The 15,854-nt window shown below is 46.6% G+C and overlaps 2 protein-coding genes across 2 annotated transcripts; one reads left to right on the top strand and one right to left on the bottom strand.

The window, feature by feature from the left end:
• Nucleotides 1–476: 476 nt before the first annotated feature.
• On the bottom strand, nt 477–6,127 carry CGAS (cyclic GMP-AMP synthase). Its single transcript, XM_040598647.1, is given in 8 exon segments — nt 477–959; nt 2,044–2,146; nt 3,506–3,754; nt 4,274–4,288; nt 4,515–4,593; nt 4,595–4,726; nt 5,513–5,691; nt 5,694–6,127. Coding segments are annotated over 8 exon segments (1,542 nt in total). The 5' UTR covers nt 6,106–6,127; the 3' UTR covers nt 477–586.
• A 264-nt stretch (nt 6,128–6,391) lies between these two features.
• On the top strand, nt 6,392–14,169 carry MTO1 (mitochondrial tRNA translation optimization 1). Its single transcript, XM_040598646.1, has 12 exons — nt 6,392–6,622; nt 6,770–6,969; nt 7,684–7,801; nt 8,435–8,724; nt 9,953–10,065; nt 10,198–10,388; nt 10,643–10,773; nt 11,240–11,444; nt 11,526–11,697; nt 12,406–12,524; nt 13,021–13,178; nt 13,358–14,169. The coding sequence occupies exons 1-12, from the start codon at nt 6,418–6,420 to the stop codon at nt 13,517–13,519; spliced, it is 2,064 nt and encodes a 687-aa protein (XP_040454580.1). The 5' UTR covers nt 6,392–6,417; the 3' UTR covers nt 13,520–14,169.
• The last annotated feature ends 1,685 nt before the right edge of the window (nt 14,170–15,854 follow it).

The following is a 15,854-nucleotide window of genomic DNA, read 5'->3' as shown; positions in this document are numbered from 1 at the left end:
CACATTAGATACTGATTGCTTCCCATCCAAAGTCCAGTGAAAAGACTAATTTCCAAACCAATTCTGAAGACTCAGAAAAGATCAGTTATTTCTGGAACTTTGTATTGTTTTGATAGTCTGTTCACTGTTGCTGGTGGTTGTCCTCTGCAAAAAGTCTTCATCCACCCACTTGATCTTGCGAACTTCTGGTTTGTGTCAGAGTAACTGCAGTGACTTCCTTCTGAAAGCCAGAGTGTATTTGGGGTATTTTGCAGTGGACCTTCATTTTAAATAAAATTGTCATTTTCTACTTTACGCAGTCATTGATACCTTTATATTTGGAATCCTAGAAGTTGCATGGGAAATTAACTTGCAAATTCTTCTATACGTTCTTAGTATACCTTGAAGATATTTTGCAGGTGACATCTACATTTGGATAGGGAAGAAAAAAATTACTTAATGTTCTGTTTTCTTTGAAGGGTTACAACTGAGGTATACAGTTTTTCTTTTAGTGTTCTTGATTTTGTTTTGCTTTTTATAGCATCAGACTACTGAGGAGTAACGTGAGGTACAAAACTTCTGGCTTTAAATCTGCAAATTTACGTGATTAGCTAGTTATTGTAAACAATGATTTTTTTTTTAGACTCTCCTGAAATACTGGGAATCTGTTGTTCAATTGATCATTTATTTGTCTTGAAAGGAAGTCACTGCTCACTTTATCTTCCAGGCTGAGCAAGCTGTATTTGGGAATAAAGAAATGTGGCAGCTGAGTGTTTTGCAGGCACTCCAGAAAATACCCCAGATACTTCCAAAAGCAATGATCCAGGTCTGCCCAATGCCAGTCTGTGTCCTTTGGCCACATGACACATGAGTGGAAAAAAGCAGTTTTGACATGGTATGAAAAGAATTTTTCCAACTTTTTGGTGTATTTCATTTTAAGTTGCTCTAGAAGGTACTTCAGAAGCTTAAGACAACCTTTCCTGTTAAATAAATAAGAATTTATTAGGTACCTTCTACGTAGTTCTAAATAAATACACATTATTCATGAAAACAATAAAACTGTTCTTACTCAAATAACATTTTCGATAATGTTTTGAATAAAATCTGAAAATAAGTGCAGCAGTAGGCTGGATAATCCTAGAACTACTGTGTATGAAGTTAAATTCTAGCAATGAAGGATTTGTACTTTAAACGACAGCTTTTGAGCGTACACAGCTTTCACTGGTAGCAGCAGTGACCCAGATATAAAGTGTTGGTCAGAAGCCTGCTCACACAGTGCAGTCTCCCAGCTGCAGATGCTACCAGTATGACATAACCTTGGAGCACTGCTTAAGATTAAAGCTGCACTTTTGGCTTGGGTTTATGCTGAAGGAAATGCCGTGACCTTCCTGTGGCATGCCACAAGGGGAAGAGGTATGTATGTTGTGCAGCGTACTGCGAGGTATGGGCATAGCATGTCTGATAATATCCATAAAGCAAAGACAAAGAATTATGCATTAGTTGTCTTGTGACTTTCTGGATTCAGTATAAGATGTAATTAAGTAAACTAAGAATTTGGTTTACTGTTAAGGAGGTTCTGTACCTCATGTGGGTTTTATGCTTTCTCTTCAAAGAAATGTGAAAACCAGATTTTATTGGAGAGAAAAATCATTTATTCATCCTGGTGTCATTCAACAGTTCTTTTCTCACCATCATTTTAGAAGTTGCTTTGGTATGAAGTGTGACTTTGCTCCCAAAGCACAGAAAAAGATGGATTATCAGACTTCTAAGCTGATTCTTCTAAACAGGAATGAGTTTGGGAAAGATTATTTAACAAGTTTCATCTTCTTGCTTTCCAAGGTGAGTCTGGACTATAAACCTGCAATGTGATTTGTTTCCGCCTCACTGAGTAAATGCAAGTCAGACATTCTGCTGAATGTAGAACTGCTGTAGAACAGCGATGCCTAAAAGCCTTATTCTTGCTCCCTATTATGAGTAATTAGTCTTAGATCAAATTCTTAAAGTGAAACAGTGCTAGCCTGGCTCACACAGGCTTAAAGTAAAATACTCATATGAAATACCAACCTACAGCACTTCAGTCCATCAGATTCACAACGTGTCTTTGAGCTGCCGTGGTTGTTCATCATGGCTTTCTCAATATGTGAGAAAGAAAGTCGCCAGGTGTTTCCTAAAGTTGAGTACAAGATTGTTAAGTTGTTACACAGCAGTAAGTACCAGTGTCTGTAACTAGACAAAGACACTATAATTGACTTAATTTAAAATATCAACAATTTCTTTGCACTTCAACAAAACAAACAAAATAATAAAAAAAAAAAATGAAATCCAGTAACTAAGATTAGTTATTTCCTCCTTAATTCCCCAGCTACTCCGTGCAAAGACAATTACAATGTCATTAGTATAGGACATATTTAATTGTTTGGCTGCTTTAACTATATGCTTAAGGATGTTTTGATTTACATTAAAATTAAGCTTAATTCTGAACTTTTCTGCATTTGTTGAACTTGATTTGGGGAATTCCACTACTCGGAAATCCTACTACCTTTGAACATTTGTATTAGCTTTACTGCATAACCATTCTGGTTTTGAATACAAAAAGTTTTCACCATTATTTTTAATTCCTTTGTGCAAATAATAGGCTTGTGAGTTTGTTTCAGGTAAGGTGACTGTTGTGAAGCTTTTTTGTTTGTTTTGGTCATGTTTCTAAAAGCAATGATTAACATAGCTCAACCCCTGTGTTTAAAACACCAGCAATCATTTTTTTCGTCTTCCTTATGTAAGTTAGATTTTTTCCCCAGAGCCTGTTTGGTTCACTTACTCTTTGCATTTTATTTTTTCAGGAAAAAATAGCCCAGTAGAGCAGTAATGATTTATTTGGCATTGTTAAGGTGGGCATGCTAATTAAAAAGAATACCAGATTGCCTGAACTCTTTTTGCTGAGATCACTAGTTCTCCTAATGCAATGACAAGTTGGAATGTTTCTGCAAACTAATGTAGGCTTGGTGTGGCAGTGGTCAGGAGACAAAAAAAAAAACCAACAACTTTGTAGCCATTCCAGAGTATGAGAAATAATGGATCTTGCTAGAAAAGTAGACATTTACTTCCTGCAGAGGTATATAACTTGTGTATGCAGTCCTACTTACAGGGGCACTCCCTGCCTTAGAATTTATTTTTTTTATTGTCTTAAAAAGCCAAGGAGTGGGTGTTGCTGGTAACTAAAGCAGTACAGGAAAGGTTCATGTTCACGTGTCTGACTTAGTAGATTTAATATATTGTTCTTTGGAATGGTTAGTGTACAGCCTGGCAGAGCAGTTTTGTCTTTAGATTTCAGTACAGCACAAGCACTACCACAAATCTGATGTCTTTTAAAGAGGGATTTCAATTGTCTTTGATCTGGATGCATGCAAGATATAAGGTATCTGCACCTTAAACTCAGAATACTAAACAGAATCTGAATACCCTTTTTATAGTACTTCTAAGTGATCAAGTCGTAGAGAAGATATTTTGTAACTAATTGTATTTGAGGTACCTCTTAGAACCTTTTCTTTTTTGTTTTCTTTAGCTACTAAATAAGGTGATTTTTTTTTTCTGAACTCTCCCTTGACTTTTCTTCCTAGCCACTGTTCAATTTTGAGGCCATCCTGTGTGTTAGGTGGCCAGCTCTGCTGAGCTTCCAAAGTCAAGGTGATGTCCACTGATATTTCTGATGCAGGATTTTTGATCAGAAGAGTTATTGCAGGACTTCCAGCCTTTTGTGTTTTTACAGTTACTTCCACATCTAGTAACAAAGAAGTTGTTTATATATATAAACATATTACATCAATTAGAAACTTTTTTAAAAGTGTTAAGGTTTTTACCTTAAGAGGAATTTAGAATCAATCAAAAGAAATACCTGGGTTCAGTCACTGGCTCTTTATCCTACAGGATAAGGATTTTAAATAAAACATTACGAAGGCCTGTTGAGTTCTATGAAATGAGCACTCTTCTTGAACTGCTGTTTGCTTGATTTACTACATTTACATTATTTAGAAATACAGTAATGTTTTCCAATGAACGGCTTCACTGTTGAAAACACTGAGACAAGATATTTGGCCACAATGTTTCTGAAAGCTTTGGAGAAAAAAAGCACCCTAAAAGGGGATACATTTTTTTTTATACAGATAAATATAAAATATTAGGTAATGTGTAAAAGAAAGTTCTTCCTTTTGCTACAAGTACAGCAAAGGGCTCTTTGTACATGGCAGATTGAAAAGGGGCAGGTCAGGTAGAAAAAAGTACCAAGCATGCCAAGCAGCACCCTTAATATTCATTAGTTTCATATGAAAAGTGAATTGCATAGTGGAGCAATGGGTTAATCACATAATGTGATCAGCCCTGACGACTTGTGATTCTTACCACCAGAGCAAACACTGAGATGAAGAGACAGATGGGGAGGCAAGGAAATCACATTTTTGTTAACAGGGCAATGCACCTGCACCATGGAGTTGGTTTTGCAGCACTTCTAGGTGAAGCTTGTTCTAGGACTTAGTTTTAATGGTTTTCTCATTTAATAATTTCTCTTAGTGCTTGAACCATTTTAAGGGCTGACAATTTTCCATCTTCATCTAAAAACTTCAATAAAATGCTTTTCTTTGGGGTTTCTTTTGAATGTTAGATATTAATAGGCTCCAATGTCATCACATTCATTCAGCTGGGAGTCTTTCTCAACAGGCATTACAAGCATGATACCAAACTCACTTGGTTCAGGGATCTGCAAAGTACAAGAATACAACAGTCAATGTATAACCAAAGTTCTATCTCTTTAGGATTTTATAACAGTTGTGATTTTATCAACTCCTGCCTTGGTGTACTTCTCACGTCCAGTGTGAAATGTGAGCTTGTTTCTGTGGATTTCTATTAGAAGATTGCTGTGCATTTGAGTGGAGAAGAGCAATTTACTGATGGCAGTTCATCTTCCAGCTTTCCAATTGCTTAATTTTTAAGAGCGTTTTAACAGCTTAAGCTGAACGCTGCATGAACACTGACCATAGTCATCCTTCTGTGCACAGGAATCGGCTGCGAGGGAGAAAAATGATGACTATGCCTGAAGCTGGTTTAAACACCAAAAAATAAAAAAAAAAAAGAAAGAAAAAAGCGTCTCCGTGTTTAACTTCTGTTTCAGACAGAGCTGGAACCAAAAGAAAAGGTACTGCTGTTTCTCCTCCTTTTTTAAAAAAAAAGCTATAAATGACAACTCGGCGCGGGGCCGTCGCTGCAGTGTCCTGCGGCTGGCGGGGCTCGGTGCGGTGAGGCAGCGAGCGTCTCCCGGTAATGCACATACGCTCATCTTTCGGTATGTGAGCCATTTTATCGTAAATTGTTGTTAATTAACGTATTTATCCTTAAAGTTTTTCCTCGTCGGGAAGGGCCAGCGTACAGCTGCACTGGAGGCGCAGCGCGAATCCGGCTTTTACGAGCGAGCCGCTCGCCGCTGCCGGGGCTCCGCCTGCCGCCGCGGACACCGTCCCTCTGGCCCCGGCACCGGGCCCGCCCCCACCTCGACGTGCTCGTAGTAGCTGCCGGCGCCCAGCCGCTGGATGGAGCTGAAGCCGCCGTGTCTGCTCCGGGGGGTCTGGGTCAGCTGCGGGACGACCTGGTTCACCAGCGCCGACGCATCGGACGCGTCCCGGCGGTCCAGGCCGAGCCGCGACAGCACCTCCCGCAGGCGCGGCGGGTGGCTACCGCCCCGTCGGGCACCGCCTCTCGCCTCCGCGCCGCGGGCGCTCTGGCGGCCGGTGCCCCGCTCCGCCGCCCGCCGGGCCGGCCCGCAGGCTCTCGCCGGCGGTGGGGCGCCGGGGGATGGACCGGTCCCTCCGCAGCGCCCGGAGGGTCGCGGCTGTGTCCGGGCTGCGGGCAGCGCCACCCGCCTGCCCCGCTACCCTGTGCCGCCGGCGCCGTCCAGGGCCACCGCTGCCCACCCGCACTCGCAGGAGGGCGAGCGCCGCGCCGGGGCGAGGGGGTCCCGCCTCTCGCCTCAGGCCAGTTCCTCTTCCAGGCGGGCGCGCTCGCCTGCGCTGCCCGGCTGTGCCCGCTCCCGCCCCGCAGCCCGGCCGCGGGGGAACCCCGACGGCTACGGCCGGGCCGGGCCATCCCGCGGCCGCCCGCCTCCCGCCCGCCCCCTCGGAGCGGTTTCCTGCCCCCGGGCGGCCCCACCTGCCCGCGGGGCGGGGGCACGCGAGCACTGCCGCCGCCCGGCCCCTCTCCGGCCGCTCGCAGCCGCCAGGGCGCCGGGCTGGGCCCCCGCCCGCAGACGCCGCCCGCCAGGGCCGCCCCCCGCCGGCCGGGGGTGCCCGCTCGGCACGCGGCCCCCGCCCCGCGCGGAGGAATCCCGCGCGCCCGCTCCCCGCTTCCGGTTCCCGCCGCAGCGCGCGCCCCTGTGCCGGACGGGCCGCGGCTGCCGCCATGTTGCTGCGTAGCAGCTGGCGCCGCCTGGCGCTATCCCCGGGGCCGGGGCCCGGGCGCCGCCGAGCGGGCGGTGAGGTCGGGGCGGCGGCGCGCTACGAGGTGGTGGTGATCGGCGGGGGCCATGCGGGGACGGAGGCGGCGGCGGCCGCCGCGCGCGGCGGGGCCCGCACGCTGCTGCTCACGCACAGGATCGGCACCATCGGTACCGCCGGGGGGTCGGGCCGCGCTCGGCCGCGGCGGGGGTGGGGGGGGGCAGGTACCGCGGGGAGCCGGCCCGGCCCCTTTCCGGCGGGCGCCTCGGGCCTCCCCGCTAGGCCGGGGCGGCGGCGCTGAGGGGTGTCCCCCGCAGGGGAGATGTCCTGCAACCCCTCCTTCGGCGGCATCGGGAAGGGGCACCTCGTGCGGGAGGTGGACGCCCTGGACGGGCTGTGCGGCCGGGTCTGCGACCGCTCCGGGGTGCACTACAAGGTGCTGAACCGCTGCAAGGGCCCGGCCGTGTGGGGCCTCCGCGCTCAGATCGACCGGGGCCGCTACAAGGAGGCCATGCAGGTGAGAGCGGGCGGGACCGGGCGGGCAGAGCCCGTGGCCGTGGCTTTGCGCAGCGAGCGGGCGGGGCTGCGGGAGCGGGAGGCGGCGGCCCCGGGTCCTCGGGCCCCCGGACCCGCTGCGGCGCCGGGGCTGGCGGGCGGCGGCCTGGGAGCGGCTGCGCTGCTGAGGGCGGCCCCGAGGTTGCCCTGTTTGCCTTGACCGCGCGCGGGAGCTTTCTGTATGTACAGCCTGGTGGAGGCGGCAGGGACTGTTAACTGGGAGCGGGAAAGGCAGGAGCGATTTTTTTGGAGTGTGTTTGTGGGCTGGAGTATTAGAATGAATTACTCATTCTAAATCTGAAGTACTAGGGTGAACTACAGAGGATGATGGGGAGGAGCAATTTATTTTTTAATATTTTCCTACCAAATCTAGATACCATTCTTTTTGGTGCTTTAATGCAGCATAGAGCTCAGCACAGTTTAAAAAATCCTCTAACATTTTATATACAGGTCAGGCTTTGTGACCAAATAGTTTCTTTTGAGCTTAAACTCTCTCTGTGTACGGGAAGTTCTACTGGTTAGATCAGGATAGTACAGTAACTGACTGTCTGCCAAGTGACCTGGTAAGGACGGAAAAGGGAAGAGGGTGATAGGTGTTTCGGAAATCGGCTGGGTTTGGGACTGCCCAGATGTCTCATAACTTCCTAAATTTTTGCAGTAACTCCTTTCATGACAGAAAGAAATCCTCAACACACCACTGCTGACGGTTCACGAGGCATCTGTGGAGGATCTTCTATTGGCAGAGCCAGAACCAGACCATCCTGGGAAATGCCAAGTCACAGGAGTCGTTCTGGGTACGTGCTGGTAACTCAGTAAGCGCCTTCAGTTACTCTGAGAGCAGCCCTTCGGGGGTGATCGTTTCTGATTCATCAGTGGGAAAGCTGAATTGGCTGGTAGAGGTGATTTAGGCCAAGTGCGAACTAAACTAGGTTATTAAATGTAATGCGATGAAAACCATACCTAGATTGATGGGATGTTCGGAGGTTACATAAGTTTAGTTTTCTTCAGGCCAGTGATACTCAATTCCATGCTGTGTTTTGAGATTTTATTTGTAAATGGCATATGCTGCCAACGACGTTATGGGGTAGTGGTATCCTATTACTAGCAGACTCGTGCTTTATTACCCCTTGCTGTTCTAGTAAACAAGCTTTCCAAAATAACGGCCTGCGTAGGAGTTTTTCCCAGGAGTGGGTTTTCTGTGTTAGGGGTAATGTGCTTAGGAGTAAGAAGAATACAGGAATAACCACATGCTGCTTATTGCAATTATTACTGTTAATGCTTTTATTATTGAAATGCTGATTTTATTAAATAATAAAAGATGGATGAATTCTCAGTGAACAGTTAGTCTAGTTTTAGACAGAAACACCAGAATACCAGGGCTTTGTTGATTCTAAAATATGTGCATCTCTGAAAACTTGCTGTTTCAGGGGATGGGAGCACAATCCATGCTGGGAGTATTGTCCTGACCACTGGTACATTTCTGAGGGGTATGGTCCTCATTGGACTGGAGATGCATCCAGCTGGACGGCTAGGGGACCAGCCAGCCATCGGGCTGGCTCAGACTCTGGAGAAGCTGGGATTTGCAATGGGCAGGCTGAAGACTGGGACGCCACCCCGACTTGCCAAAGATACGATTGACTTCCGTGGTCTGGAGGAACGTGTAGCTGACAATCCTCCGGTGCCGTTCAGCTTCCTCAGTGAGGCTGTGTGGATCAAGGTGAGATGGCACACAGCAAATGCGCAGAGAGCCAGGCGGGGGGTGCTACGGGGAATGTTATACTCGGAATCAGCCGGGGAGTTGATGGCTGGGAAAGGGAGCTGGGTGGTATTCCTACTGGAGGTGTTAGGTTTCTGAGAACTCTCAGTGCACAAGAAGAAGAAACTGTTTGTTTTCTTTTGAAAGCAAGTACCTTTTTCCTCTCACTTCTCAACTCGAGAACCAGAATTGCTTTACTTTTAGAATCAGAATTGTGTGCAGTATGGTACTGCTAGTATTCTTCATGTGCTGGTTACATGGGTGGTTTACAAAACACTTCGAGTATTAGACCTCTGTTCTGGAGATTTATGATGTCTGTCTTGTTACCCCGGCTCTGGAGTAAGATGAAAATGTTGAAATTAGAGATCAATAATAGTGTTGACTAGGAAAGAGAAAGGATAGAGCGAACCACAGAGCTCACAGATAGCATGTAACTTAAAAGCAGAAGAAACTCAGTTTTCCAAAGAAAATCTTGGGAAGTGGATGACATTCTTACATAATGTAGTTAAACAGCAAACACAGAATAAATTATCAGGAATTAATTTTCCGCAGCGTGTGTAGGAATTGTAATAGCCTATTATAATCAGGATGGAAGCAAAAGTAGTATGATTTGAAGTCATTGGTGTGTGAGGGAGAGGTTTTAAGGAGTAGTTGAGGTGCAACATTATTACTATTTTGAATGTGAGTCTATTGACTGTCAGAAAAATCAGTGAAATACTTTACCTGGTGGGGTTTTTTTCGCAGACCTTGGATTTGCCATGTTAGTGCAGGGTTTTGAGAGATTTTTTTTTTTCCTTCACCAATCGCTTTAACTGGCTGTTAGCTGTAGGGTCAGCACTTGCTCCTCTTACTTCAGAGCTTTGAATTCCTGCAGTTAACTGGAATGCTGTGATACAATGTGTTGCTTTAATAGGAATATCCATCCTGTAATTAGGAATACAATGTATAGAATAGAACTTGAATTCTGGGCTCCCAAGTTCTGTTCTGTTCTTGGTTTGCTTTTGGGCATGTTGCTCAAGCTCTCGGTTGCTCACATTCTGTCTGTACAGTAGGTATGGCAGCACTACCCATCTCTCCAGGAAGCAAGAGCCAACTGTCATGGAAAAGTCCTTGGAGAGCCTCGGAGTTGTTTAGTAAGGGTACACTGTTGTGACTGGATTAACTTAAAGTGAGCTTTGGCCTCTTTCAGCCAGAAGATCAGCTGTCATGTTACCTGACTTGCACTACCCTGAAAGCCCAGCAGATTATCCGTGATAACCTCCACCTGAACAACCATATAAGGGAGACAACAAGGGGGCCGCGGTAAGTATGTGGCTTTATGCAAGGCTGTCAACGGCACGAGTGGACAGTCTGTCTGAAACTGGGGGTCTCTCTTGCTTTGCTACTGGAAAGTTACTTTTTCTCCATGCCAGGTGATGCTATTTGCTGTTGCAGGTACTGTCCCTCTCTTGAGTCAAAGGTTCTGCGCTTCCCAAACCGAGAACATCAGGTGTGGCTGGAGCCCGAAGGCTTGGACTCCAATGTCATTTACCCGCAAGGCATATCAATGACGCTGCCACCTGAGCTCCAGGAGCAGGTGGTCAAATCCATCCCAGGCTTGGAAAACGCCAAGATACTACAGCCAGGTGAGGGGGGTGAATAGTTTAAAATCTCTTTGTCGTAATGGTTACCATTTAATAAAAAAACAGATTTTGTTTAAAGCATAGCAAAACAAAGGAAATACGAAACAAAGTTTGTTCTTGAATGCAGGGATTGTTCCTCAGTTGGTTTTAAATCATAAATAAAAGCTGATAACCTAAGTTGTTCTGCCCCACTGATTGCTGATAAATAGGGACCTTCAAAATTCCTCCCATAAGATCTGTCTTGTTGTTTGCCATAGGCTATGGGGTGCAATATGATTTTTTAGATCCTCGTCAGCTGACTCCTTCTCTTGAGTCTCGTCTTGTTCAGCGCCTCTTCTTTGCAGGCCAGATAAATGGCACTACAGGCTATGAAGAAGCTGCAGCTCAGGTGGGTGAATCTGATCATGTGTACTCAGCGCTCAGAAAGGGATATTGCCCTGCCATTTGTCTTCGATACAGTCTTGCTAGGCCTGTCTTGTGCTAATGAGGTGTTCCTAAATTTGTTCCTCGCTCTGATTCCAGACTTGGCCAGATATTTTTGCTTTTAGCACCTATGGCTGCTGTTACTGAGACTGCAGTAATAAAAGTAATTGGAAGTACTGTCAAATGTTTCAGCATGGAGACTGTGCAACGGGTATAATTGAAAAATGTGGGAATTGTCTCTAGTCATGTCAGCAGGGGCCAAGAAGCTCCTCAGAAACTCACAGTATCGCAAGAAACTGCTTAGATTACTAGCGCAGACTATAGCGTTTTCCAGAGTACAGCTTGACACGAGTCTCTGGAAGTAGATGTGCTGATATTTTAGCCACAAAGAAACCGATAAATATTTTTTTGTTTGTTTTCTGTCTGCCTAGGGTGTGATTGCTGGGATCAATGCTTGCCTACGGGTTCATGGCAAGCCCCCTTTCGTTGTCAGTCGCACCGAAGGCTACATTGGTGTCCTGATCGATGACCTTACCAGTCTGGGCACCAGTGAGCCGTACCGGATGTTCACCAGCCGTGTGGAGTTCCGCATGTCCCTCCGGCCTGACAATGCCGATGCCAGGCTCACCCACAGAGGTATTTTATTGTGGTGGCGCTTGCAGTGAGCAGCCCTGCCTGGCTGTAGACCGTTGTGTTGTATGCCATCTGTCTCTGCAGGTTTTGAAGAAGCTAGGTGTGTGTCACAGCAGCGATACGAACAAGCAGTTAAGATGAGAGCTGCTTTAGAGGATGGAATTGCGACACTAAAATCCCTTCAGTTCAGCATATCCAAATGGTCCCAGTTAATACCAGAAGTTCCCATCAGTAGAGGTCGAAGGTCACCTGTCAGGTAAAGGTTAAGAGCTGAAGCTTTCTGGTCTGACTTATGCTTGCTTTAGCACTTCTGGCTAGTGATTTCACACCATTTGTCCGTTTGACACCATTTGTCCAAGATTTCCAGCTTTATCGCCTTTAGGGGAGAGACGTGTAGTGTTTGCCTATAGAATAAGTGTGATGTTGGTTTTTTTACTACACCACGTTTCCTCATGACGGCATAAGCTACCAAAACAAGGGGGTACTCTACTGGGCCACTCATTTCTTGCTGTCCTTATTGAGAGCGTCACCAAGTGGTGATGATTTTGCAGTGGGTTGATGCTTCGCTGGAAGCTTGGTAAAGCAGCCGTTGATTTAAGGCTAGTGTCACATGGTAGCTGTTCTTGTACGCAAAGGCCATTGCTTCCCTTACTCATCCTTTATCTTACCTTTTCTGTTGTTTTAAATGAGTGACTAAGACCTGGCTGTCTCTGTGTGGAAGGTACCCCTTGGTGCCCTTACCTTGTCCCTTCTATCTTGCCGTTCATTTTTCATTAAGAGCCCCTCTTCAGGAGTTTAACAGCTCTTCAGCATACTGAGAGAAGGTGGTACAGAGGTAAACTTGGCTCTGCAGTTTTTCTGGCTTATGTTGAACTCTTCGCAAGTTTGAACTGGGAACAGCTGTAAATCTGCCTTATGCAAGTGACTCCTTCCTACCATAAAAATCTACTCTTGTTCTCCACAGTGCTTTTGAAGTCCTTCAGTGTCCGGAGGCCAACATGGAAGTTCTGGCAAGGGCTGTCCCAGAGCCCCTGGGAAAGCTTGCTCAATGGAGAGAACTCTCGGAGAGATTGAAAATAGAAGGTAGAGTACAAGACTTACAGTCTCTTAGTGGGATCTGTGCACGTTTTGTTCAGCAAGGGGAGAGCCAGTCTGTTCATCCCAGTGTGTTTCATGTTGCTGCTTAGTGAAATGAAACACTATTATGAGAGCATGTACCTTCTGCCATAGGCCACAGCCCTATGCAGGCACCTGTGTTTGACTTTGCGGTGTGAGATCAATTATTTGTGTTCGCTCCTGGGTTTTTTCTCCTTACTGCTCTGTCAAATAGACCATCCTTTCCTAGGATGAGAGGAAAAGCTGACCCATGTTACCTTAATTCCTGTAACAAATAGAGCACGACTTCTTCCAGAGTAGTGATGTGAACTAGGCTTTTTAGTCTGTGAGGCTGGAAACTTCCTTAGAAGCTTTTGACTGTCTCAGTGGAATTGCTCATTCTTGGTCCTGCATTCCTGCAAGTGACCCGTTCCACATGAACATGTATTTCTGGTCTTCCTGTTTCTCTAATCTTCCATCACAGCTGCTTACGAGTGGTGTGTACTCAATCAACAGCAGGAAATAGAAGAAGTGCGTCGTGATGAAGCCCTCCAACTGCCGGAGGACATAGATTACTTCGCCATTGATGCATCGCTGTCAGCAGAGGTGCGGGAGAAACTGGACTCTAACCGTCCCCGGACGGTAAGATACTGGGACTCAGCAAGGTTGAGCAGCAATGAAATCCCTTCTCTGTCTTCCAAAGGGACGTGGGGGGTGAGAAGAATCAGAGAAGGGAATACCCACAGGTTTTGATCTCATTTCTCACTAGCTCCAGTGTGTAGGTTTGTTCCAGGTTAACGTGTTCCCGTTTCCACATACAGATCGGCGCAGTCAGCCGCATCCCTGGAATTACACCAGCTGCTATCGTCAACCTGCTAAGATATGTGAAAACCCATCACCAGAAGACAGAGAAGCGAAAAGTTTTACCTCAGACTGGCCAGTATTTACCAGGGGAAACGCACTCAGAGAAAGCAACTTCCTAAAAACACATTTCAGCAGAGTTTTCTGAAAAGGAGCCAGAGTACCTGTGTTAAAACACCTTCGTAGGGAAGCGTACCCCTCCTGCCAGGGTACGTGACAAGATCACCTGTGCTTCCGAGCCTCTTCAGAGAGAAGGCCTGTGCTGGCTGGATCCAAAGCAGTTCTGGTTGTGTTCTGTGACAGTGTCATTGAGTAGAACAGAGGCAATGAATGTGCAAACCTGAAGTAAATGCTTAGGAACGTAAACACAGCCCGTGATTTTGCCTATCCAAATGAAAAGACAGGGGCATTGCTTTTAAAATTTCACTCATTCGGAAGATGTCAGATAGTCAAAATGTGTTCTGAAGCATCTTGGAAAGGACAGCGTTTTGCTCTTCTGAAATGAGTAAGGAATGTTACCATGCTGAAACCACAGCAGCGCCAGAGGATTTGAGCTGGAAAGTGTGTTCCACTGACTTTGTGGTATTTGTGTTCATCACTGTGCAGCAGCTACACGCAGTCTGAAGTTTCAGTGTGCTCTCAGCCAGTAGGAGACACTTAGCTATGAAAGTGTGTACCACAGATACTGCAACTTGCGTAAGAGACTGAATGTAAACACCGTATCCTGGGGGTTTTTTTTCCTCCTTTAAAATAAATACAGCTTATCTTGAAACTCGCTGAAGATCTTGGTTGTCACTTAGCTTTCGCTAGAGCCTTGGCAGTTCACTGGGTCACATTTCAGGCAGGTAAGGTGGAGCTGGTGAAGGCAACTGTAGTGAGACTCGCTGCCTCGGCCGGGGTGCTGAGGAAGGTGGGAGACATGTTGGAACCTGTCCCAGGAACCTGAGATCCGGGCAGTGTGGTGACCAACAGGCTGACGTGCTGGGGGCCAGGGGAGCAGGACCAGGGGCTTCTCGTCAGCACCGGTCCTGCAGCTGACAGCAACATACCTTGCATCTGAATGAGATAAGGCTTTGGGCAGTCGGTTTCTCGTGTGCCATCAAGAAACACTAAATTCAAGCTGTGCATCTACTGAATCCTTGCCTTACAGGCAGCAGTATCTGACGCTAGTCTCATTTTGAACATCCTCTGAACTGACTGGGCAGACGTGCTTGGGAACAAGTTTTGCTGCAGTTAAATCACAGAATCATTTGGTTTGGAAAAGACCCTTAAGATCACTGAGTCCAAAAGTAAACCGTAAATACGTCTCTCTATATATATGCATCTGTCATTTTGAAATTCAGATCCTGGACTTCTCTGTCTCGTTTACTCTGGGTGAATGGTTCTCTTCCTGTCCAGAGAAAGGAGTCAGAGCAAATCCTTTTTGTCAGTAAGAGACCCTTGTCGTGCAGCGGGATGGGCAGAGCTTACAGCTTGCCTTTGGGCATCATCTGTCTGCCTGAAAGCATCTCTGGGTGGTGAGCTTTTGGCTTGTACAGAACAGCTTCCAACACAATTCCACCACGTCCCTGCACAGCCTGTTCCAGTGCTTGACTACCCTTCCGGCAAGGAAATTTTTCCTGATATCGAATCTAAACCTCCTCTGGTGTAACTCGAGGCCATTTCCTCTTGTCCTGTTGCTCCTTACTTGGGTGGAGAGACTGACACCCACCTGCCTGCAGCCTCCTTTCAGGTACTTGGAGAGTGGTAAGATCTCCCCTGAGCCTCCTTTTCTCCAGGCTGAAGCAGAATGGCTCGGAAAAGCTCAAGTGTATCTGCCCCTTCATGACTGTGGCCTATTTTCCTTTCAGTTTTGTTGGCTCAGATAATTACTTCAACCTTGTGTCTTAAGTTTAGCATAAGGAAGGCAGCTACCCTTTCTGTGGTGTAACTCGGGCTCCAGGTAAGGTGCTCTTGAAATTCTAGCCATGTGAATCCAAAGCAGCCCTGAATCCTGTACCTCTCTTGTCTATTCAAATCAGCAGTGCTTCTGATCAAAAAAGTTTTGTGCTTTCTCCACTGCATTATCTGTGCGTCGTGTTTGGTTTTGACGTACCTATGTCTGTAAAAATTCAGATACGGTTTTTACAGACTAGGAAGGAAGCCCTGTTGACACCTTCATCCTCTCACTGCTAAGCTGACTGTGCAATCTCAAAACTGCATTTCCTAGTTCATGTAAGCAGTCGTTTGACAGGAAAAACCTTGCTTCCAGTAATGTGTCTTGAAAGGCAAGGCCCTTGCACCCTGCTACAAAAGCAAACACTTGTTCCTCAGCTTTCTCTGCTAAACTTACTTCTGTGCTACAAAGGCCTTGGTTCTGGTCTCACGCACACCGGCGTAAAATGAAAGGGTGATTCCCCTGAGCTGGGCTGTACTGGTGTCAAAGGAAGAGTAGGAGGAGCATACTTTTGCTTTTCG

The sequence above is a fragment of the Falco naumanni genome, chromosome 6 (genome assembly GCF_017639655.2).
Source record: "Falco naumanni isolate bFalNau1 chromosome 6, bFalNau1.pat, whole genome shotgun sequence".
Taxonomy (NCBI): domain Eukaryota; kingdom Metazoa; phylum Chordata; class Aves; order Falconiformes; family Falconidae; genus Falco; species Falco naumanni.
This window is presented reverse-complemented; position numbering and strand designations above follow the sequence as displayed.

Coding starts and splice junctions, on each gene's coding strand:
- MTO1 (XM_040598646.1), top strand. CDS start 6,418: ATGTTGCTGCGTAGCAGCTGGCGCCGCCTGGCGCTATCCCCGGGGCCG. Junction 6,623..6,769: donor GCACAGGATCGGCACCATCG/GTACCGCCGGGG, acceptor TGTCCCCCGCAG/GGGAGATGTCCTGCAACCCC. Junction 11,698..12,405: donor GGTCGAAGGTCACCTGTCAG/GTAAAGGTTAAG, acceptor TGTTCTCCACAG/TGCTTTTGAAGTCCTTCAGT.